The following is a 24,788-nucleotide window of genomic DNA, read 5'->3' on the forward strand; positions in this document are numbered from 1 at the left end:
GTATGTTCCAGTCTTCGTAGTGGAAGAGATTCTGTGGGATAAATGTGTACAGATAGGTAATTAAATATATGCACATACTGTATAACTGTGTTTATTTTAAGTGGACCTTTGAAAAAATGCAATGTCATGTTCATTTTTTTCAAGTCAAAGGTATGAATCCAGTACTCCTTTGCAGTAGTTACAAATTTATGTCATAATAAAGCTTTGCTGAACACACAATATGGCAAAGAAATACTGGGATCTTAATGTAAATGATACGTCACTACACTGTAATATCACCATAGTTGATTTACTGTGTTGTCACCATGAATTACTAGTCTCAACCATACTAGCAGAATACACCTTTATATACATATACTTTATTCATATCTATATTAAATATGTATCTCATCAGTTCGCGTAATAATTATATTTCAGTATCTCAAGCATTCAAGGAAAAGAATATACAAGGATTATGCAAATCCTGAAGCAAAGTTTCCTATTTATCAAAAAGTACCTAAAAACTTTTTTTTTGGGGGGTGTGTTGGGGGGGCAGGCTGCTGTCGGGTTTTTGGAAAGCCTGCATAGCTATGACATACTACATACATATATTGTACTGTGTATGCATATAAATACACATATGGAGCACTGCATAACTGTAGCACTAGAATTCTTAATTATTGTGGAATTCCATACTTTTTTTGAAAATCTGGGAAAAAAAATCAGGAGAAATACTTTTGTAGAAAAATGTTTTCAAATTCAGCTGCAATAATATATTATTGGCAGTCATTAGAGAAGTTTGAGATAGGATGTAATCGGTGACAAATAATTTAGGTTGGCAGAAATGCTGCAGACTATCAGAATACCTTATTGTACATTTAAAAAAAAAATCGACTATGAAACTCAGTACGATCAAACATTTTGAAACATTTCCTTCATCTTTTGTTAGCTTCTGGTATAGTTTATCTAAATGCAGAGACTGATAAAAAGAGGTTGGTGTCACTGTCTTTCTGACCAGCTCTTACAAGGCGGGGATTGATAATCTCCGGGGAAGAAGAATTTATTGCAGTTTCCAACTAGAATTTTCTGGATTACTGTGATAGAAATAAGCTCCTACACTTCAAAGTACAATCCCAAATGTATTACTTTTGCTTAATATTATTGCTGATTTTAACAGAAAAATCATTACAGATGACAAAAAAAAAAGAATTTATTGCAGTTTCCAACTAGAATTTTCTGGATTACTGTGATAGAAATAAGCTCCTACACTTCAAAGTACAATCCCAAATGTATTACTTTTGCTTAATATTATTGCTGATTTTAACTGAAAAATCATTACAGATGAAAAAAAAAAAAATTTCCGTGTCTCTGTGCAGCCAAAGTTACACTTACTGCTAACCAATCTTAGATTGCTGACACTAATCTCCCAATCCTGTCTACCCAAAGAATAATACTCTTTTTGTATTACTCTCTTGGGGTTTGTCTAATGTGTGTATTTTCTTGAATTGGTTCCCAATCCAAAACAATTTTTATTCATCATCTTCATTTAAATAAAATATCAATGTTGCTTTTTTTTACTTTTACTTTTCTTACTTTTCTGAACATTAATGCCTCATATACAAATGACAAATCCCTGTAGCATTCTTGGCTATTTTTGCTTTCAGTATTCTTTTTTCCTATTCCTTTAAGACATTGTGATTAATCATTGTTAACATTAACTAATGCTAAAAATGATTTTTAGATGTTAACATAAAACTTTCTTTAAAGTGGTCATAGCCATTTCATAATAGCACTGGCCTAAAGAATCAGTCATTGATAATCACCAGAAGTGGTGTGCCGTTCCTGCATCATTCTGATTCAGATTTTCATCTCTTGCTCTTGCAGTCATATTCTTTTTTACTCTTCCTGCCCGTGATTCAGTCTGTTGGTTATGATGATGTTAAATTCAACTTCTGAATGAAGTTAAAACCAGCATATAAAAATGATCCTGTTTAGTTTCCATTTCTCTGTGTGCTTCTTGCAGCTTTCTATGGGAGCCATTCTTCCATGGCAGCCTGTCAGTTATCTTGTGACATTTCATCAATCTTCAAGCAGTTTCCATTATTCATGGATAATTATGACACTTCTACCACAAAACTCCTAAGACCCCCATTGCCTAGTAATTCACAGAGTTTTTAAAAATTTCTCCAAATGTAAGACGTTTGCTAAGACATTCTTCTAATATGGAAAAAACTACTGGGTGCACAGATTCTGGGGCTTTTTCACTTCGAAGCCCCGTTCTGTCTCCTGAAAGAGGTTAGCATAGTATATGCTGGATTAGGCTCCCCAGAGTTAGTCCATATCTTTCCTCTGAACCTCTGGGAAGAGAACAGGCAAGACTGCTCATTACTTTTATAACATAACACAGCAAGATTGTAAGAGGAAAAAAGGTGCGAAACGCAGTAGTCTTTAAGATACTGGCCACAAACATGATCACTAAACAACTATATACATCTATAAAGTAATAGGCTCTCAGGGACAGTCGAGTAACTGCACTTGTATCTTCTTGTGGAATAGGGTAGCAAAAACTACCCTTGCAGATCTTTTTCCATCTCCATCAGATGTAATAAAAGAAACATACTATCTTTATATAATCTTGGCATATACATGGTCATGCTATATCTTGAAATGTGGAAAAACAATACAGCAGTGGCAAAACATAAGCCAAATTCATAGAGTGTTTAGCAAAATGCAGTACTCCCCTATTACTATGTCTTCTATGTGAACTTAAGCTTGTGGTGTTAAATCAGCATCTCAGTTCCGTTTGGCTTGATTGCTTTCTCCATTAATCAGATTCTTCTCTTGTTGTTCAGCTAAGGATTGCCATTTCTGCCTATTTTTTCTACAGCCATCCAGTAAAGGGTAGCAGGCCTCTGACACATGCGTTAGGGCCTGAAATGAATTAAGAACATATAAAACAGATTACATTTAACAACAAAATAAGTGTTCTTAAAGATGACCGTGAGAGAGACCAGAAGGATTGAAATACAAGGTCTATCTATAATTGAACATGAACTTGTATTTTGAACCTCAAGGAAGGCTTTCTGCTGCACATCAAACATGAACGCAGTTACCTGGCACTAGTGCAGATTAGACTGAGCGGCAGTGTCCATACAGCACTTGATATATAGGTGCAGAATAAGTTTGTTGTATTACGCGCAAGTGACCTGTCCAGTATTCCTAGTGAAGTACTATGCATGGACTTTGTCTGCAAGCCAGTCCTTTAATGTATAGCAAGGTTGGTCATAAGGATGACCTTGGAATGGTAATTAGACACAGAGCAGGTATGGTCAATGGGACCATATTCACTGACGGCGTATCAAGTGATTCAGAGGAGTTCTCCCAGAAATATTTGAATTCAAGACAGTTAGCGCACGATAGATATAGATTACATTTGACACTTAGTGCCTTTTAGGAATAACTGTGACTGAAGTCAATCAAGTATTTTTCATGACATGGCTGTGTTACTGTATCAGAGTGAAGGAAAACTGGATTCTGATATTTAAATACAGAATTGAAAAAATAAATAAAAGAACAATTCATAGCATTTTTATACGTTTTTCTTTCCTGATGGAAGTGATGAACTATGACGGTCAGTCCTTACTTGCATAAAGGGTTCTTTGGAATCAAGTAACATTATTCAGAAGTGTAAAGTGGGAGTTTAATAGTTCAGACAGTGCAGGACAACCAGGAAAGAGTGTTTGAGCCCACTGATTCTGTAACTACTATGAACGACTGCAAAGCACACAGGGAAGAATCCTGGCTGCTCCTCTGGTCACTATACAAAACGTAAAATCAGTCAGAATTTCACATGGAATTCAGGTCTCATTCAAATAACATGAGGTAGCGATGTCTAACTCTCCTGTAACTTTACATAGGGACCTTACGGAATCATCAGCTTGTATAAATCTTCATAGTTCCTTTTGGCTTTATAGGCTGCTTTATTAGTTCCAGTAGACTTAACTGAATTATTCTTGATTTACACCACTATAAGAATGGGGCTGTCAAGTATCTTTGGAGTTTTCCTCTTTTATTTATCTGAATATATCTAAACAGCATTTAAAACTGCTAAATGGTACTTTTTTCAATTAAAAAATGAAGAGAATGAAACACATTTCTCTTATTTTTTCAGATTTCTGAACTTAAAGTGAAGACTTGTAGATCATTCAGTTTAACTGCACTGGTTACCTAACTAACACAAGCCCAAAACTTCAGTTCATTGGGATCTGACCTACTCTGAATAACATGGTAAGTCACATACTTGCAGTGCTGTATTGGGAACTCATCTCTGTTTGCATTGCATCCTACTGACTGGATGACAGCTGAGAAAACAGTGAAAAAGCTGTCATTACAACCCTGTTTATTGTTTACTTTTATAGCATTAGAACGTTGGAGAGTGAACTGTGTGCTTGTTCATTTTCAAAGTAACACTGAAGTTGTTTATATGTTTTACCATTTATTACTCATTGAAGAAAACAAAAATCTGTGTAAGCAGGTAATATCCCCTACTTGTACTCCATTCAAAATAAACAAATGCTGGATCAGCTCAAACCAGAGCCCCTTCCTTGGATTTACCAGTACTGTTACGGGTTTTGTCACTTCCTCATAGGCTCCCCATCCTCTTTAGTGCTCTCTGCCCCTGCAGCTAAGTCAGGTAAGTAAGCACTTATCTGTCAGGTTAGGACACATGCTGGCATACTCTGAGTCTATATAAGGTCCCAGACACTGTCAGCCTGCTACGTGCTGTTCCAGTTCAGGTCAGACTTTGAGACAAGATGACAAGTAAGAGTGATACACTGAAAGCTGTAAGAAGCGACGTGTTCTGAATAAAAAGATGCTGCTTAGACGCCCTCCTGTGGACATAGCATCTCCTTCCTTCTTCCCCAATTAAAGAGAAGGGAGAAGACTCCAAACATTTGTAGGTGCTTTTGACTGCTAACCAGGAATGGCTTTGTATTCCCTGTGGCATAACAAAGCTGCAGTTACAAAGCAGGGGCACGGTAGCTAGAAATTACTCATGCACCTCATGTCCTTGCAGGAACTGTACAGGAGCTGGGTACCGTTTGGACTAGTATCACTTGGTAACTGTTGATGTAAGCTGCAGCGTATATTTCAGAGTAAACAATTGAAAATTTTCCAGTCTTTTCATAAATGGAAAGATAAAGCCCTCCCCTAACAAGAAAAAGTATAGAAGTTCAGGCTCTGGAGCTGTGGGCATTCAAACCCGCTCAGGTGTTCTGTTCAAAGAATTTTCTGTTTGTATAGTTTCTACCTTTCCACAGATACTCGGTCTTCTTTCAATGGCCTACCTCCCACGGGAGACAGTCTTCTGAGGCCTCCCAGCAAAGGCTGCCTTATTTTCCTGACAAACAGTTTCTACAGGACAGAAACATGCGAGTTTCAGGGGCAGCAGCTAGTAGCTCCCTCTCCTTCCTCTATCCTTGTTTCCTTCCAACTGGTGGATGTGGATTCTTTTTAGGAAAGTTTACTGTGTAAGAGGGAAAAATTTGAGTAATCACCTTGCTCCTCGCACTGGAGGATTCTTAAGAGTTAGGCTATCTGTTCCTCACCTTTATTTTTCTCACCTCAGTTCCTGTAAAGTACTTGCTACAGTCCCAATGAACAGGCTTTCACTCTATTGCTTTACTGGTTTAAAAAAATCAGAAATCATTATGTTTTGTTTCACACTATATCTGACCAAGTATCTGCTTATACAGTTTGTGACCAGGATGAAAAACATTTCAATGAATTCCCTCATGCACTGCTTTTGTGTGTGATGAAAGAGAAAGAAAAAAATGGGATGGGAAATGTTAAACTTGCGTAAATTTCCTATACACAGCATATCACCTTTTGCATGAAGAATTCTGAATTCTTTAAAACTCTTAAACAACACTTTTTATCAGTGCATTACACGGATACCATTCTTTTCCTTGATAACAAAGCATTAGTTTTGTGACTTTCCCTGATGATCATAGCAGCTCACTGGAGCTGCTGGAACACAGAATATAACCCAGGGATCTAACACCAAGTGCACAGAGCACAGCAATTACCGCTAGGTTTTAAAAAATTATAACAAAATACATTAATCAGACAAACATACCATTAATGATAAATACTAAAATAATAATTTCTTCAACTGAATAATGAACCATATATAATATATAACAAAAAAAATCTTTTTTAACTAAGGGACTAGTTTTTTATTTGGTTTTTATTCTAATTTTAAATCTGCGTCTATTAGAGGCTACAGTGAGCAGTTCTGGTTTTTGATATTTGCAATTCTTTCTTAGGCACCATACCTCATACAGCTGCAAACAAACAGCATCTATGAATCCAACCTGCATGCTGGGAATTTTATTTTTCTTCTCTCTGTTCATTAGATCCTGCAGATAAAAAGTAAACAAGCTCTGTGTTTAAATGCATTAAATAAAAATGCAACCAAAACCAAAGAGACAGGCAGGAATTAAAAAGCAGCACCTTAAAAAGCACAGCAAGCTCAGCACAGCAGGGTATCAGTACATGTGTTAAAATGCAGGTAATCTGACTGCATGACTTGCCTTAGGAGATTGGTTTTGGACTGACAGCCCAAATAGCTAGACAAATAGACAAGCTTACTGGTTTTGGATAGGTTGCAACTAGATACCAATTTAGGAATGTATTTCCTAGACAATTTAGTAATACCAATTTAGAAGAAATAATGCTGTCTGTTCTTCTTGCTCAGAGCTAATGACACACTGTTGGTGTTTGGGAACCGCAGAAGAAAACTGACTGCTAGGAAGACAGGGAAGGAGTTGGTCCTACATTCTGGTCAGTGGGAGAAATTGTGTCTTTTGAAAGGAATGTGAAGTGCTGTTTATAGAAGCCATTTTCAAAGAGGCGATTCCGCATGGTTCTGCCACTTACTGTTGGTTCTATGTTGAGTTCCTTCCGCTCTTTATCTCCTTGATCAAAGAACTCAGTAGCTACAAGCTCAGCAATCTGGAAGAGATTTCACACATTGAGAGCTCTAAAAGTTTGCTTGCTACCTACAATCAAAACTGTTTCCTGTGTTTCCTATCTCTCTTTCGGATGTATCGAATTGGGACCCCCCCATAACGAGACTCTCCAGCTTAACAGCTAGTTTTTAGAATTCTTCATGCACACATCTGTGCACAAGCAAAACACCTGAGCATGTGGATATTTACTCTGACAAAGCAAAGTGAATAAAATGGCACATAGGCATCTTACCACTGATAACAGTTGGAATGATCAACACATAGAAAAAGGTCAGCTGATACTAGCATGTTGTATCAATTGACTGCCTTGTAGTAACAGGAATGTTGGAAAGAACAAAGATTCCTGATTTACCTTCAGATTACTGCTAACATGGTGACATAGCTAAATGCACAGATCTTGCTACAAAGACCTGAGAAAGTCTTCAATCCACATACAGCACTTTGAAAGACTGCTTCCTAAGGCTCTGCATTCCACCACTGCCTTTGCAATAAGGACTGGATGGAGGAAACAGAAGCTGTTACGCGTATTTAGCAAATGTTAAAATTAAGCATATACCCGTTGCTGAACTGGCCATGGTTTGGTTATGGCTGATAAATCACAAGCAGTCATCAGCATTGCTCTGTAGAAAAAACAAAAAGAAATCTATGAATTACTGTATTGTGAAATAGATGTAGCCACCAAGTCAAGTGATTAGTAACATAGAATAGAAAATTTCAAGGAACATCAAACTCAGAAAAACAAGTGAAATTAAAGCAAAGTTATAAAGGTATCCAAGGCTCAACGATGTAGTAGACTTTCACCTGTGTGAAATGAGCACACAGAAATGAGCAAATCGGGACTGGCTCATTTGGTGGATTCACATCAAATAAACTGTTTCATTCTATTTGCTACTGGACAGACAGCACATTTATTTATTTCTGACATTAGCAGTGACTGCCATCTTCATTGACGGTATGAGGGCCAAGGACTGAAATAGGAATAGACATAGAGCATGACTAAATTAGACTGGTTTTTAAAGGCACTGAATTTGAAATATGGCATCCTTCCTTTCTTAGACAGCCTATGTAAGCCTGCTTTTCTGTAGCTGTGCATTACAATATGTGTCTCTATTCTTAATCTTTTTTCATTCACTGTCAGTAAGGAATCAGCTTCAAAACAAACTGCCTGTCCTGAATTTTTAGTTATTGGTTTCAGCAATTCAATATTTAACTATCAACAGCAAAAGAACATGGTACCTAGACAGGAACCCTACACTCTTTAGGAAGAACAGAAATGCTCATGTAACTCCATGTGCTACTTAATAAAGTTTATTATTCAGGTTGCAGACTTAGTAATTCAGACCCAGGGAGTCACTCAGTGACCTATGTGCCAGTGCCAGTTTGTACAGGCCCAGAGCACGCACATCTGCTGGTTTTAATGAAATTCACAACAACACGGCATGGAAAATTGGGTACCTAATAATATTAACTGACTTCTTAATCATTCTGCTTTTACTTACAAAAATAGCTCCTTCTGTGTAGGATCTTCCCAGTTAAATTGCTTCTTCCTTAGAAGTTCAAAAAATTCTCCTCTCCTCCTTTAAAAGAAGTTAAAACACAAGATTTTGCAGCATGCTGTCAAAATCCAAACATCCAGCAATGACTATCCAGCCAAACTTGCCTCTGACTTACTTACTTTATGTATAGTGCTAGGTCTGTGGCAAGAATGGCTTGTTTTATCATTTTCAGTGTGGCCTTGTATTCTTCAATGGAAAGGCTGCTGAGGATCTGATTTCCCTTTACAAAAAAACAAAACCAGTGTTATCAGTAAAATGGGCAACAGCACACCGGTTTGCTAAAATGTCTCTTAGATACTAAATCATTATGAGTTGCTTGCTGATATCTGATGTCATTCTTATACCCTGCTTCCTTTTGCAGATTCCCCAATTTAAAAATAAAAATTCCAGTCGTCTTGAGTACTGGCAGAAAGCCGCACAGCAACAGCTTCATAATTGACTATTACAAAATGAAACTGCAAGCAGAGCAACATCAAAGCCTTTAAGTCCATTTCATTCATCAAAATTAAATTTGCCACTAGCTATATCGTAGCATTTCTCTTTCCTCTTCCCCCCACTCCCTGAAACAGAGGAACTATAATAGATTCCAGTACCTGCCTATACACCTCATGTAAATGAAAATATTTTCCTTTTATGAAGCAACATAAATAACAAGCTATTGCATAGAAATATAAGCTCAGCAGCCCACTGTTAAACCAAAGCACTGTGGAGCTGGTGAAATGGCAACTTGCCTCCACTTTTTTCCCATGTTTTCCTGTCTGAATAGGAAAGAATCATTACAATACAAAGGATGCTGGAAGTACCATACCTGTGATACGAAATGAGCAGTGAAAATATACTGCTTTGAAATGATTGTGCATGCTGAATAACTGGTCTCAGAATTAGTTAATAATATAAAACAAGAAGAATGTAGTTTTATTTGCATATTTACTTAACTTAGGTTTGGCTTCACTTTGGAATGTCAACATTAGCAGTGTTTGGTTTGGTCTCATCAGGACTGCTTTGTGTATATGTAGGCTGGAATGTTTTTTGAAATGAGAGCAAGGACTTGGGTTTGTTTGGTGGTTCATAAGAGGTCATGAAAATGGCAACAAAGTCTTTTGTTCCCTTTGGTCCAAGGAAGCAGGTACTCAAAAGGATATTAGCAAGGCTTCCCTTATCAGACAACACTTGGAAAGGTTTGGTGGCACTCAGCAATGGAACTGTGATTTCAAAACTGTTGCATTTGCTTTCTTTACCCAAAAAGGAATAAAGATCACTTAGGAATGTATAAGGGTGGGAATCTATCCAAAAGCTAAAAATAAAAAGTAAAATAGGGAATAGTTTCCTTCAGCATACACGAAAATGTGGCACTCACTGGACTATTCAGGATCATAAGGCATTGATCAAAATGATGATGCTCCATGATTGAGTGGCAATACAGTTGAGCCAGTGGATGTTCGCTTCTGAGGAGTAAAAAGACCCATCAGATGGAGAAATCAAATTAAACATACTACTAATCCAGAAATAACTCCCCTTTTAATGTCCTCTTCTCATTATCTGTTTACCCCGACCCACCCATGGTTGCTCTTAAGCAGTTCCTTTCCCCCTTCTGTGTAACTGGCCAAACAAAATGATTACATTTGGAAGGATGCAGGGGGAGTACAGATAAAAAGACCATGCTGTTACTTTGACAGAGAACTGACAACTCTACTTTCTGCCTTCTGTTACCTGTAGAGACCAGCTGCACACAAGGAGTGAGAATGTAATGCAAGGTTTTATAAAGAGTGAAAGTTCTTGTATGAAAAGGAAAGGCAACAAGAAGGGTTCGTTCACAAGGAAAATTTAAGTGACAGTTTTGGTTTTTGTAACATTTTAAACACCTGCCTGGCATATTTAGTCAGCTCAACTACTGAGCTAATTAGTAATAATGCAGACCTAATCGGAAGCCCACTGATACCAATGGAAAAATTCCTGCTGACCTCAGCGGACTCTGGTGCAGGGCCCAAAATGTTGGTAAAGTAATTTCCCAGTGTTAGTAACTGTATTGGTACTTCATTCATCACCACTCTCTTCATGACCAAACTACTGCAATATCGTTACCTACCCTTTGCCCAAGGTAAAATCCAAAACAGAAACAAGATGTTGGTTGTACTACAGGCAGTGAAAAACAGCATGACACCAACTGTGCGGCTGCAGAATTTAAAGCTATCTTAGTCTAGAAAATAGAATTTACTGTTTGAGTAGCTTTAGACAAAAATACAGAAACTCCTACTCTCTGAGGATTTCTAATTTCTCCCCGTTCCTCATTGCATAATATGGTTCTTAGCTTTTGCTACTGTATCTTCATTTTCAGCCCCTGGTCCCACATTGCTTATGTCATCTCTTCAACTAAATTTGGCTTCTTTCGGAAGTCTGTTTTGCTGCTGATCCTGAATCTATTACTCCAATTATAATCTGACCTACAAATGTTTAATCATCTAAGAAATTCCTTTTTAGCATATAGTTCCATGGGACTTTTTGTACGATTAAGGATCATTCACATGAGTTAGTCATTGCAGGATTCGGTCCCTATGTAAGTAAGTGCACACAGAGACTCAAATAAAAGTCCTAAGAGGAGACTCCGGGGATTTAAGAAGCACAAAAATGTGGAGAGAAAGATGGAAAGACAAACAAAAACGCGGAAAGGGAGATTAAAGGATGCAAGCCCCTGAGGATTATGGGCTGGCTGCCCAGCACCTCCTCTGAGACCACTGCAAAAGGAGTATAGAGCAAATATGCTTGCGTGTTTCTGTAAGGAAACAAATTGTAGGATGGTGCCAACACATGCTGGGTGAAATTCCCATTGAGTTAAGTGGGATGCATACTGTGTCCCCTGAAGTTCATCCTGACTGAAGAGAGAAATATGTGAGAAATATCTTAGGTTATCTTCCCAAGTACTGCACCAAACTAGAGCTTGCTCAGTACTTACAGACCCTGGCTGTCTGGGAAGACACAAGTGCTGGAAATAAACTCAGATCCTACTTCTGTAGTACATAGCATTTCTGTTAAACCACCATGCCAGGCCAAAGGACACCATTGCTTTCTGAACACAGTGGTTTGGTTATGCAGTTTTCGTACTCTCTGCTTGCCTATTTTACATGTGGGTTTGGAAGAAAAAGAAAAAAAAAAACCTGCATATCTACCAAAAGAACTTTAAGCAGTTCATTTCCTGTAATTTCTACTACCAGGACCATTTTAATTTTTGAAACCCTGTTGCTTAAGAATAAGTATCCACTCTCCCTGCTTCGAGGAAGAAACAAAAGGGATCCGTTCCTGGAAAAAATAACTTTTCATTTAGATTTAAATGAGGGATTTTAAAACAAAATTAATGGAACTTTCTATTGAAAAAGAATTATTAAGCTGTAATCATCTCCGCTTTACAGCATGTGCAAATGTTAGATTTTGCTGCCTATGACACTTTCCCAGGACATTTTTGAGAGGAGATGACGCATCTCCAGATGTCTTCCAGGAAATTTATTTTTAAATAAATAAAGCAAAAAATAGCTAACTGGTTCCAATCACTGCAAGGCTACAGTCACTGCTGGAATCCCCTATTAGGGAACTAGAAAAAGGTTACTCTTTCAATTTTGTGGGGTTTTGGGGTTTGGGGTTTTTTTGCTTTACACATCAGCCTTAGTGTTATTCTGAACATACATCTGAAAGGCAGGAATTCTGCTTCAGCTTACTTATTTTCTGCCTATATACTGTTATTTGAAGTGAATACTAAATTCACTGAAAAACACATTCTGGGCAGATCTGAAACTATTAATAAATTCTAAAAAACCAAGTATTTTTAGTTAAAATATGGAGAAAATTCTAGAAGAGTGCAGATGCTTCATTTTGATAACTTCAAAGTGAAATATTTTGTTTAGTAAAAATATTTTGTTTCAAGGTTTTAAAACGTATTTTGACTTCTTGCGTTGTAAAGGGTTTTCTGTAATTCCAGAATTGATCAAAGTTGAAGAGTACAGATAACCCAGAATCAATGCAAAACAGACATACATACATTTAAAATGTGATTTTAAATATGTATCTTATCCAAATCAACTTAGAATTCTGGAAAAACATGGCTAAATCATGAGTAAAACAATCAGAGTTCAAAATGGTAGGGAGACACCTTTGTATCGGATGGCTGCAGGTCTCAGCTCTGTGCTGGCCCAGACTAGGTGGGGAGCAGCTGGTTGGGCAGGGAGCAATCTGAAAAGCTGCACGTTTCCTACACACTGTCCCTTAGAAGCTGGGACCTTTTGCTGTCACTGTATGGGAAATGGGGGATGGGACATCCGGAACAGGAGCAGGAAGACGCTGCCCCTGCACAGTCTACAAAGAGTTCACTTCATCTGCCATCGTAGTTAGTCAGCAACTGAGGCTGTGCACCTTTGCTTTGGACTCCTGAATGTTTCTGGCTGTTCTTGCACTTACTGCTCCTTTGCACAGCCTCACATCATCAAACCAATTAGGTTGTACTTAATTTAGCTCTGTGATTTTGGTATTCATTTGTTTTTATTTAACTTCTCTCTGACTTACTTACCTTTGTATGTAAGAGTTGTTCACTCCCCTGTGATCCAAATCATGGCTTAGAGTTGCTATCAGCAAAGCCAGTGTTTCTAAGTCAGTCAGTTTGCTCTATATGTAAAGAGTAATACAAGAAGTGAGTTAGCTTTGTGATGGGGATTTATTTTGCACAGTGTGTTTTGTATCTGCTGTCTTGTTTTTACCCACATAGCAGATACAGTTCTGGCCCAAGGAGGACAAGGACATAAAATGATATGCTGAGAAGAAGAGTTATCTCTGAAGTTGTGGTGCACAGTAATAATCATTCTCCATAGGCCTCAGTGCTGTTTTCAGAGCATTTCAGAGGGAACATCATCTAGCCCTATATATACTGATGAGAAAACTGATACAGAAGAAGAGGAAGTGGCTTGCATAATGTCACCTGGCAGCAAAGAGAGAGCATGAGGAATTTTTTAAAATTCTGGCCCCGTGACTTTTAGCTCGGCTCCTCTATTACCTCAAGGGAGTTAGGCTACATTCCCTAAGTAGGTACAAAAATTCATTACACAGATGTCCTTGGAATAATCAGAAGGGAAAAATGTCATGCTCTTCATTGATCACTGGGCAAATAAATTAACAGAAGTTCATGGAAAACAGAATTAACCCGTATCTGACTCATTATTAAAGAGTCTATCCTGGGGCTGGAACAAGGATTAGTGGAGAGGTTACAGTTTCTCTTTTGTGACTATTTTGTATCTTTATGTCAGGACACTTTAATATTGTTCAATAGAACTGGATAGAAAATTTATTTAAATCTGTCCATTGAGAAACAGAGGCTGGACAAAGTTACAGTATTCATGCAGCATTTCATAATGGGACAAGAATAGCAGGCACAACAGTCAGGACAGGAATCTGAAGAACAGCTAGTGACAGTGCTGCCACTGGGGGTCTGTACCCTCTGCACAATCAAATCCAAATTTTCTTTAAGCAGTTACAACTTCTGTAGATTTGCATCTGCTTTCTAGATAATGAAACCTGTCCTTAGTCTAATCAAAAGACAAATTAGTTTGGAAATGACTGATTTTATGTTTCTCCTAGGAAGATGTGTCCCCCAATGCTTGCTTTTCCCCTCAAACTAGAGAAAATTGAGAGACTTATGTTCGATGCTGTTCTGACTCCAGAATCTAGGACATGAAAATCAGTGTGGAGTGAATCCAATGTAGTTAGGAGTAAAACAATTTATGGAAATTGCAGTGGAGACTGACAGGATTCCAAAAACAGCAAGCAAGCTATCAGGATCATTAGAGATTGCTAGACCGCACACAGAGCGAAACTACCATGTCCATTTCAGTATAGAAGGAAAACGAAAGCCCTTGCCTTTGTCTCTTCCAGCACCTTTTGTCTTTTTTTTTAGTGAGACAAAGTTTGTAGAGGAAGGGAGTGCGTCTTCATTATTGGTATTGGGTTTTAGTCTACAAATAGGATTTATTTATTCTCTCAGAAGTGCTTACTGTAAAATAGTATAAACCAACTAATAACAATTGTCTGTAATCAAAGTGAAGAAACACATTAATTCTGAATGAACAGAAACATTGTTTTCTTCAAGAATATAAAAACAAAACCTAAAAACATATTTTGGAAAAATCTTGAATCAATATCTTTCTTATTCTGGGGATCATCTAGCCCTTCGGTATTTATAATAAAGAATGATGAGGTTGTTTTTTAAGTTATTATGTGTCTTTTAAGTGGAAGGTTGAACCATTGTTCAAAAGCATTGAAATGAGCATTTAAATCTTTATTTCCAAAAAATGTTCTATTGTTTGTCTAACACTGTACACAGCTCTGTGTTTGAACTTAAAAAATTTCCTGTTGAATATTATAAGGAAACATCCTGAAATTGGGTCAGTGCTTTTCTTCTCCACCTTTTTGACTTGCTTGTAGCATAAGCATTAACTTTAAAAAAGGACATAATCATGTATGTGCCTTATTTGAGATACTCCCTTTGGGAACATCCACTTGATCATTTCCAGAGGATTTAACTGAAACTGGGTACATAACAACATGACAACAATTTCACAAACTAAGCCCTTAAAGCCAGAAGTCTTCAGCAGAAATATTTTGATTTCACTAGCAATACCATGGAATGATGAACATCTTACTGACATGACAATCAGAACTATGCATCATTACAGAATTTGTTTAGCCCGAAGATTCTTAATGTAGAAACAGCAAAATGTACCTGAATTTTACCAGATTTTAAAGCAGCAAACATGCACTGCGCTGTATTAAAGGCATGTCTCCAATTGTGATAAGCAACATTTTTCCGATAATTTTTCTTTACACTTAAAATCCATCTGCAGAGAACCTTTAAGAAACAGCATCACATAGTTAACTGTAAATGTATTAGAAATCTATTCTTTTAATGAAAACAAATCTTTCTCTAATCCCGCTTGAAAACTGTCTCTCTTACAGAAAAAAAATTCCTTTTAACTCAATTAAGTTCAAATATAACATACTTGTAACTGTGAACATAGGTAAGAATATGCTTACAGCCACTAGTTCAGCCTCTCATTGAGTATGTAATACTTGTGGGTTTGGGTTTTTATTACTAATGGCTAAATGTCAGTGTCAGATGCACTGCTGTTAATTCAGAAACTGAGTTACGTTGAGCTAACTGGGAGAAAAAAATCCTTGTTTGTAATGACATATTTGATAGAGAAAATTTGTTTTTTTAATTACAGAGTTCCCTTAAGAGCTGTTTTGATAATGAACATGTGGCTTTTCCCTCGTATCAGCTTGTCAAAAGACAAGCAGAATTGGACTTTGGAAAGCAAGTAAGTATGATAGAAAGACAGCGATTACTATATTGCTGGGTAGTGGTTTTTTATGCAGGAAGAAAGTATGTCCTGGATGTTTTACACAACAGTATTACAAGTTGTGGGTTATACTTTACTTCTAAGAAAGTGAAAGGTATGAAGGTCAGATAGTAATTTAATGTGTACTAGAACAGGTCCCTCAGTTTAAATGGATACAGCATACTTACTGCTCTATGTTAAATGCAGGCTGAGAATCTAGGCCTTGATTTGTTCAAGAAAATTTTTAGTGTTCCTAGTGAAAGATGTTGTACTGACAGAAATGAAAATCCAGTATCATTCACCCACAGAAACGATTCCACGCAGACAAAAGCAGCAGTATTCTCTGTCTTTCCACTGTTAGGAGTGCTAGGCTACTGCCAGTTTTCTTTAGCTCTAGTATGGAAAGTTGAAAGTGTAGCTTCAAAGCTGTCAATGTTCTCTTGCTTCTATTGAGATGTGTAATTATGTGTCTACTGTCATGGTGGTTTTTTGGTTTTGCAAATCCATTACAATTGCTCCACTAGGAACTAGAAGCCCACCCGTTACTGGGCTACCTGGCTCCCTCTCTTCTGTTGGGACGTATCCCTTAAGGAAGTACAAGCTCTTGGCCTTACTACAAAGGTGAAACTAAGTACTGGGATATTCAAGAGATCAGACTACATACTCCTTTTGGCCCTTAAACACCACTAATCTAAATTGGTCTATAAACTGGTGATCTAGAAAATAAATACCTGGTTTTGAAATATTGCTATACATTTTCAAACTCATTTGAATTTTAACCAAGTCCTCTACCTCCACTCCTCAAGTTTTCTAAAAGCATTTTACAGTCCATGAACCAAATTATTAATCATTCAGTAGAACCAAACTGAGAACAAACGCCAGTACTTCCCACTTTACATACCTTCCTAGTTTGCTAACTACTCTTTAATACAGATTTCCAATTATATTTACTGTAGGCTCGTTTCACTATCCTCCTGATTTTCCAACAATTAAGTTGTCTCTTTATGTGAAGCAGCATTTGACAGCATTCATACCTCATGTTTCATTTGGAAATTTTGCACCAGGTTGAGGTCTGTGAACATTCGAATTGTGCACAGCGTCGTTTCAAAATCTGATAGCTCAAAATCACTGAAGTTGAAGTCAGTTAGGTTGAGAGATTGTGCAGATGGTACTACAGCAGCCTAGAGAAGAATAAGAGAACACAGCTTAGCACTAGGAAAGAAAAAGCATAACATAAATATGTGCTTTTTCAACAGAGAAGTAGAGAGATACTAAATTTTACCTTCACATTATACTGAAACCTGATGATTACTTCTCATTTACCTTTCCTTAGCCTTTCTTGTTTAACATTACCTTATTTGCTTAGATTTAACACACGCTTTTCCATAGATCAAGAGAATAAGGAAAGGATCACCTGGTCAGTCTGTTATCTAAATCACCTATGGCAAACTGTAACCAAGAGTACGTATGAAATTGAGAGATTGACAAAATAAGGCAGTGGAGTTGTATGTTTGTTTTTATGGATGTGCAGACATCAAAATCTGTAACTGTTGACATTTTTCTAAAAATGGTGAGGAAAGAGATGTCACTAGAACAGAATTCCTAACAGAATCCACATTCAGTGCTATGGTAGTCAGAACACGTCCACAAGCAGAGCTTCCTCAGGGAGAGAAACCTCAAAAATTAGGGTTCACCTGTGATCAATAGTCTTTAAAACCTTTGGACAATGTTTTTGATGTAATTTGAGTACAGTCATAAACCTTCAATGTGAAATTTGAAATTATGAAGTAGACAAAAAACCCCAACTGTATACTTAAAACCGTAACTTTTATTATCAGTAATATCTCCATGTATTACAAGTGTTATGTATTACAACTCTACTTTTTCTAGTTATAAAATTCAGACTATAGGTATTGGTTGCCCTTCAAAATACAGATGCTAAGGTTGCTAACAAAATAAATGGTAAGTCTTACACTATAGAACAAAAATTAGTATCAGTTTTTTCAGTAAAATAAAACATGGAGTTCTCAGCGCTACTTCTTTGTAGTTGTTTCACCTCAGTATGAGTATGGTTTAAAAGAAAATCAGGTAAAACTGAAATGGTGAAAGAAATAAACCTATGTGTTTATCTTCCTCTTTGTAATTCTAGGGGAAAACATTTCTCCAGCATGGGGAACTGCGTCCTAGAAGGCTGAGACACTGAAAAGGAAGCATGTGTAACAATCTACAGTATTATTACATGTAGCATGCAAATCAGCTCTCCCCGTAACTACGTCTACCCATCTCTGTTCCATGTAAGTTTCCTGTTATCCTTCCTGTGTGTCAGAATCAGAAAGTCATGAAAGATTATGAAAAATAGTATTTACACAAGAAAAAAATTCCAACATTCTTACACACTTCTTGTACCAGTGATTTTGTGTCCCTCGGTTTGGATTCATGTGGTATTTCACCTATGAGCATGTGAAAGAACCACCAGGCCTGTATGTATATGGAAAATAATGCAATCATTCAGGAACTCTAATGACATAATTTTGAAAAACTGCAACTGCAGTCTGGTATTTCATGAGGAAAAGGGGCTGGAAGGACACAGTAGGAGCTCAACAGAACGCCTCATGCCTGTGTTCTGACTTCATTCATAATTTATCTTTCCTTTCCTTGATCTCCTGCCCTTGACAGACACAACAATAAGTTTCATTTCAGCTGAGACATAAAAAACTGCACGCTATAGCTACTCAAGTGTTATTTAACTGGATTAGATATTTCCTCTTTCACTTACTGAAGCCAGTAGAGCTATCTGCCCCCATTTTACAGCATGAAAGTTCATCAGCTATTTGAATTTCAAGTTACTGAGCTATGGTCAGCTTCTGTAAGCACTGACCAAACTACAGCTTCTTGCTCAATTTCTCCACCTCAGGAATATCTAAGGAGCATGAAATAGTCACAAAAAGAAGAAAATGTGCCAATTAATTCCCCTCTTTGCATAACTGACTTTTTAATTACTACTGCTTACTATAGGCATTGTATTAATAGCAATTAGTAGTGAATAATTAATTAGTGACTCCATTTCATTACCTGGTTAAGTATAGAAAATAATTTTAAAAACTTGTCCTCTATTATGATTGAAAAACCTACAAATAAAGCTTGTAACTTCATTTCATACACCAAGGCGTTACCTTCAGGGAAAGCCTCAAGCACAAGAATAGTCCCTTCTGGCATGCAGGAAGTCAAGCGAGCATGGTAAAAGGCCAGCATGGATGAACAGGGAATTCCTGAGTGAGCTCAAATGAAATAATGAAGTACACGGAAGGAGGAAGTGGGGATGGGCTACCTGGGAAGAATATAGAGACATTACCAAAGTGTGCAGGGATGAAGATGGGAAAACCAAAGCTCAGCTTGAGTTGAAACTAGTGAGGGGTGGAAAGGGCAAGAAAAATGGTTTCTATAAATACATTGGCAGCAAAAGGAAGGCTAAGGAAAATGTGGGACCACTGTGGTAACTAAGTGGCAATTATAAACAGTTTTGCTTTGTTTCATTTGCTTTGTATGATAAAACACAGGTTCCAGACACTATCCAGGCTCAAAGGAGGTGACTGATGCAACATGATGTTCCGTAGTATGTGGAAATGATGATGAAAGTGAAAAATTTGACTGCAGCCTGTTACACAAGGCAGATAATAAATAGAATAGAATAGAATAGAATAGTTCCAGCTGGAAGGGACCTACGACAATCATTTAGACCAACTGCCTGATGAAGCATCTATTTTCTGTGCTATCAGATTATTTAGAAGCAAAACAAAGCAAATCGTAAAAAGGTATAGCCAGAAACATCATTTTAATCTATTTTGGCTGGCTTGATACAATGATATGAGTGCAAAATAAATACTAATAAAATTCTGAAGCCAAGTAAATTGCCATTCATCAGCTGGCCCTCAGTAGTGGAACGAAAGTTGCGATACGCAATGTGTCAGCTTTAGCCACCAGGGAGGGTCCAGTTTATAGACAGTGACTTGCTACATCACTGTTATTTAGGCACCTGAATCACATTTCCACACATTACATCAAAGTTGTACAATCTGAAGCCTGAAATAAACTATGAGTAACATCCATCTATCACTTCAGGCAAGGTGGTTATATTAGTTAGCTGCTCCACATGCTGATTTCAAAACTGAAGTCTTTCTATGATGTGTTAATGGCAAGATAGTCAACACAAAGGTATCCCAGGAATGTGGTAGAGGTTATTCTTAATTAGGGGAAAATACTAGCACAAGTACTTCACAGAAGTTTTTGAAAAGTCTTTGTCAGCGCACCAAAAAAGAAAAAAAAAGTTCTGTGCACCTTGCCGACAGTTTAAGTTAGATTGCAAGGAAAGAATCATTTGCGTAAGAAAGGAACTGCCATGCTTACGTATTTCCCTGAATCGGTACTTAAAATAATCACTTGCTCTGAACGGCTTTCTAGAATCACCTGTCTCTCTCTCACGGCTAAGAGGAGAAGCTAAGGAAGTAAGTTAGCTTTCTCAACTTGGGTAGCAAGTTCTCCCTTTGTCACTACTTATCCAGGACTTAGGTTAAGACTAGGAATAGGAGTACTGATGTCTTTAACATGAATGACTTGATCTTGAAACTCACTTGGCCCTGTCTCTTTTCAAGTACTGCTACCTTTATCAATGCACAGAAACAGCAAATAGTTTCAGAAAAAAAAATGACAGAGGTTGATAGTTGCAACATTCAATTGTGTTCTACTTCTTGAGTACAGAGACAAAGGAAAAAAAGGCAGCAATGATGCTGTATCTCAAAGGGTACATGCTAACAACAGATATTTAAAGAGCAAGATTTGTCTCTTTTCCGTGTTTTAGGAATAAGGTTTTAATTGATTCAACTAAAAGACTGCAGTGCAGGAGTATTAACCATGTGACTGTACCATGTGGATTTTTAGGATAAGGGTCTGCAATCGTGTCTCATCATAGGGTAATTAAGAAGAAAACCAAGGCTATTGTCAGTAGGTTGAAATTCTGTCTGTAAGGTTTTTCTCCTCCAATCTAAACCTTTCAGGAGTCCACAAATGAAATGTATTTGAAAGCTAGTTTTAAATTGGAGAAACCACTTCCTGATAATTCTGGTGTCACAAATGTCACTTGCGACATGCTGTAGTAATTTCTGTTGCCAATGCCATGTCTCACTAATAAAGTATGTATTAACTGTAATGATTCAAAGATAGTAAGTACAAGTATCAATTCCAATATTATGCTATAAAGCTCAAGTCCTCTATCTATTTTGATATACCATGGATTCTGCTGAGTAGCGTTGTGACAGCATGTGTCCTAGCTAGGGGAGCTCTTATACTAAATTTTGCATTGTGTTTAGTTACAAAATAACAGAAAAAACTACTTTTTTTTTTTTTTTTTTTGAAGTACAAAGCTGTACAACCGAAAAGACAAGAGCTTCTTTAAATTTTTAGAGAAGAAGAATGTAAACTTTTAAGGGCTAAGGAGTGCTCTATCCTCAAGGGTCAAGAGCAGCTTCCAAAACTAAATTGATTTCTGCAATGCCCACTGAAATACTTGAGGATAACTTTTACCTCATTCCTTTGTGAATTTATGGTCTTCATTGCTCCTAAAATCAATGGGAACTGCCATTAATACAGGTCCTGTCTCTCAGTTAGGGAAGATTTATGTTTTGTGGCCATCGTTCATCAAGCTGGCTACTGGACTCCAGCTGAATTTTAACAGTTCGATTTTGGCCTCAGAGATTTGCAATTTGCAATTAACTGAGAAAAAAAAAATTTTTTTTCAGTGTTTATACTCCTATTTTTCAACTTACTATAAAAATAGTCAGTATGTTTTGAATTTTGATATACTTCTAAATTTTGGAGAAAAAAGTATTTTAATGGTTTCTTCTTTTTACATTAATTTTGATTTTTCAAGCACAAAGCTATTTGAGATCAACTTATAGTGGGACCTAAAATTGCCTTCCCATATAAGGCTACCATTCTTCTGGTCAACTGCAGAACAAATTCAAAATTAACATCCTGTTCTCCATACCTTGGTTTGGAAAATACGTAGCTTTTGGCAAGGTCTTTTCTATCAGGGTGCTTGTACTCTAGAGTAAATTCCTATTCCTGTTCAGATAGCACAAACTGGCCGATCCCATCCCTCTTACTGGTTCCTGAGAAGAAAAGGTGAATGGAATGGGGTCTGTCACTGATAGTCCTCATTTGTGGATTTGGGAAGATTTCAAGATTAATTTTTATTTGAAGCACTTTGATCTTCTACAAAGATGTATATATACCATCATGCACTAGCATGCTCAGGAGAGCTTATCCTATCTAGAACTATAATCAGAAGAGGGTTTCCTGAGTCCCAACAATCATTAAAGGAAGTAGACAGTCTTTAAAATGTTGAAGACAATTTTAAAAAGTGTTTCTCTTGATGGTTATTCAAACTGAGAAAGGTTACAGAACATATTTTTTCCATAGCAAAGAATGTGTCAGTTTGTATATTACTATTTTACATTCTCTATAAGCGCATGCATGTGACTGAATGCCAGGCTCAACCTATGTACAGAATAAGCCTCTCCTGAAGTCAGTAAGAACCGCGTGCAAGACTTAATACCAAACACTGGCTGTGGTTTTATTCTTAAACACATTATAAAACAAGTAATTTCTCAATTTTATAAATTTTCCTTTAGATTTGTAATGTTTTGACTCAGCTTTGACAATCTGTTTGGCTATCGTGGACATCCATGAGGTGAGCTAGCAATGAAGTAAAGACATACAGAAGCTTGGGTTATTTGGAAGTCAGGGACTGAGTGGTAGTCTAAGACATAACTAAGGCACTTGCAGAACCAGATGCAAAAATATAGATCATATACTAAATCAGGTGAATAGCAGACTGGAGACCACATACATGGTAGTAGGTAGTAAAATCTTTTAACATGAAGAGACTCCACAAAGCAAGAAGTATTTCAAGCAACTTTTACCATAATAGTAGTAGCACTTCCATAATGCTTGGCATGTGAAGATCTCAAATTACTTCACAGTCAGTAATTGAGAAAAAAAATCAAGGATCAATGTTTTCTTTTGTGCGACGCACCCCACAAATTTCACATTGAAATCTAAGCTGCTCTCTGTTCTTGAGAAGAAGGAGGAGTGACAACTATGAAGAAATTAAATCATTGCAATTTACAAAGAAAAACAAACTGGAAAAAGGCAGAAGAGAACTACTTTCATAAAAGGCCACACAATTAGAAAGTCTATATGCCGTAAGGGAAGTTTTGAGTAATGAAAGTGGTGGAATGTGGTGAAAAAGAAAGAAGTTAAACTTTCTAAAGAAAAGAATAATGCCTAAAGGAGCAATTTTAGGAATGGTCACTGAATTAGGTATCTTGTACACAAAAGCACAAAGAAGAAACCAAATTATCAATGAGGTGGTTAGATCTATACTGCTATATAAAACAGGACAGGGATCATTCTCTACCAATGAGGCGAAATGCCACAAACTGATTTGTCCCTACTACATAGCACTTGGTCCATGGTTTGCTTTGGGCTCCATGTGGTGCCCTGAAGTTCTAACATACCCTTATTTTTAGTGCCTGTTTTCTTTTTTCAGCTCACGTTATCTGAACTAATCTGACTACTCTGTTAAAATTCAGAGTGATGTCTTCATAGCGTGAAAATAAGGGTATTTGTTTCATGCCCTGGGATGTGACGTGAGGATATGCAGTATATCTGAGGGTGCAAAACCTGTTCGAATAGCGCTGCAAGACTGTAGGCTAGAGGAAGCCAAATGTGGTGCACTCATCCACAGTGCCTAGCGGAGATGGCCTGTGCTGTGTGCTCTGGTACTATGTGCTCTGGTATCGCCTTAGAACATGGTGGTTGACATGGGCCGAGATTGTGCTAGGAAGCACGTGGACAGTTAAGGTGGACGCTGGTTCAGTGCTAGGTTTATTGTGGTTCTGTTTTATTTAGAAGTAAAGATATAACCACAGAGATTGCAACGCAAGCCCTGAAGAGAAACCATAGGAGATGCGTCGCATGCTGGTCTTGTCAGTGCCTCTTTATCAATGAGTAACAGCGTGTTAGGACTGAGGTTCAAAATCTGTGTGATGCTAACCATTCTAGAACTATCCTTAGTCTTGTGCCTTATTCTGTGGCACCTTGCTTGTCTAGTCCAGTCCCATACTACCCAGCCTGTGGTCCCCTATGTCTTCCTTCCTCTCCATTCCTCCATCTCTCCCATTTTTTTTTTGTACAGCAGGGGTGATGCTATTTCCCCAGAATGTCTGCTCCAACAGAGAACTGGAGAGACTAAGCACAGGTTGTGCTTTGAACTACACTTGAAATCACAGCTGTAGCTATTCCTTAGGCAGTGGTTTCTAAACACAGAATTGAACAGGACGCTGCACAAAAAAGTAACCATAAAAATGAAAAAGAATCATTGCATTAACAATTAAACAGCGAATTTCTGTGTAAGGCCATAAAGCTGCACCCATACTTGGGATGCTTGAAAGGTACCAAAGATATAAAATATACAACATTCAGACTTAGCTGCAGAGAGAAGAGTTCTCAACATTTTGCTTCTGAAATACTTAATCATTGTGAGTTAATACTAACTCAGCTGTTACTGACACTTAAACCCATGAGAAAGGCAGTCGGTATACTTCTGGTTCTCCTGTAACTGCAGCTCTCTGGCCAACCTGTATCTCTCATCATAGGCATTGTAACATTTCCCTTTTATGTGATGTATTGATTCAACTCAGGAACCGATCAGTTTAAGCTTCACTATAATTTTTATTTCTGGAAGATGTGCTTCTGCACGTTTAGGGATCACATCTGTGTAAAAGACTGCC

At 37.4% G+C, this 24,788-nt stretch overlaps 1 protein-coding gene across 1 annotated transcript in view; it reads right to left on the reverse strand.

The window, feature by feature from the left end:
• Positions 1 to 1,885: 1,885 nt before the first annotated feature.
• PDE5A (phosphodiesterase 5A) overlaps positions 1,886 to 24,788 on the reverse strand; it is a 65,171-nt gene continuing 42,268 nt past the window's right edge. Inside the window, exons 12-21 of the mRNA XM_009289371.2 lie at positions 16,974 to 17,120; positions 15,324 to 15,449; positions 13,122 to 13,216; positions 9,927 to 10,014; positions 8,689 to 8,789; positions 8,513 to 8,590; positions 7,570 to 7,633; positions 6,922 to 6,996; positions 6,318 to 6,401; positions 1,886 to 2,910 (exon numbers count right to left, since the gene is read on the reverse strand). Coding sequence (XP_009287646.1) covers positions 2,773 to 2,910; positions 6,318 to 6,401; positions 6,922 to 6,996; positions 7,570 to 7,633; positions 8,513 to 8,590; positions 8,689 to 8,789; positions 9,927 to 10,014; positions 13,122 to 13,216; positions 15,324 to 15,449; positions 16,974 to 17,120 — 996 coding nt within the window. The 3' untranslated portion in view covers positions 1,886 to 2,772. The remainder of the gene's footprint in view (positions 2,911 to 6,317; positions 6,402 to 6,921; positions 6,997 to 7,569; positions 7,634 to 8,512; positions 8,591 to 8,688; positions 8,790 to 9,926; positions 10,015 to 13,121; positions 13,217 to 15,323; positions 15,450 to 16,973; positions 17,121 to 24,788) is intronic.

This window comes from Aptenodytes forsteri, unplaced genomic scaffold, assembly GCF_000699145.1.
Source record: "Aptenodytes forsteri isolate BGI_AS27 unplaced genomic scaffold, ASM69914v1 Scaffold317, whole genome shotgun sequence".
In the NCBI taxonomy this organism is placed as follows: Eukaryota; Metazoa; Chordata; class Aves; order Sphenisciformes; family Spheniscidae; genus Aptenodytes; species Aptenodytes forsteri.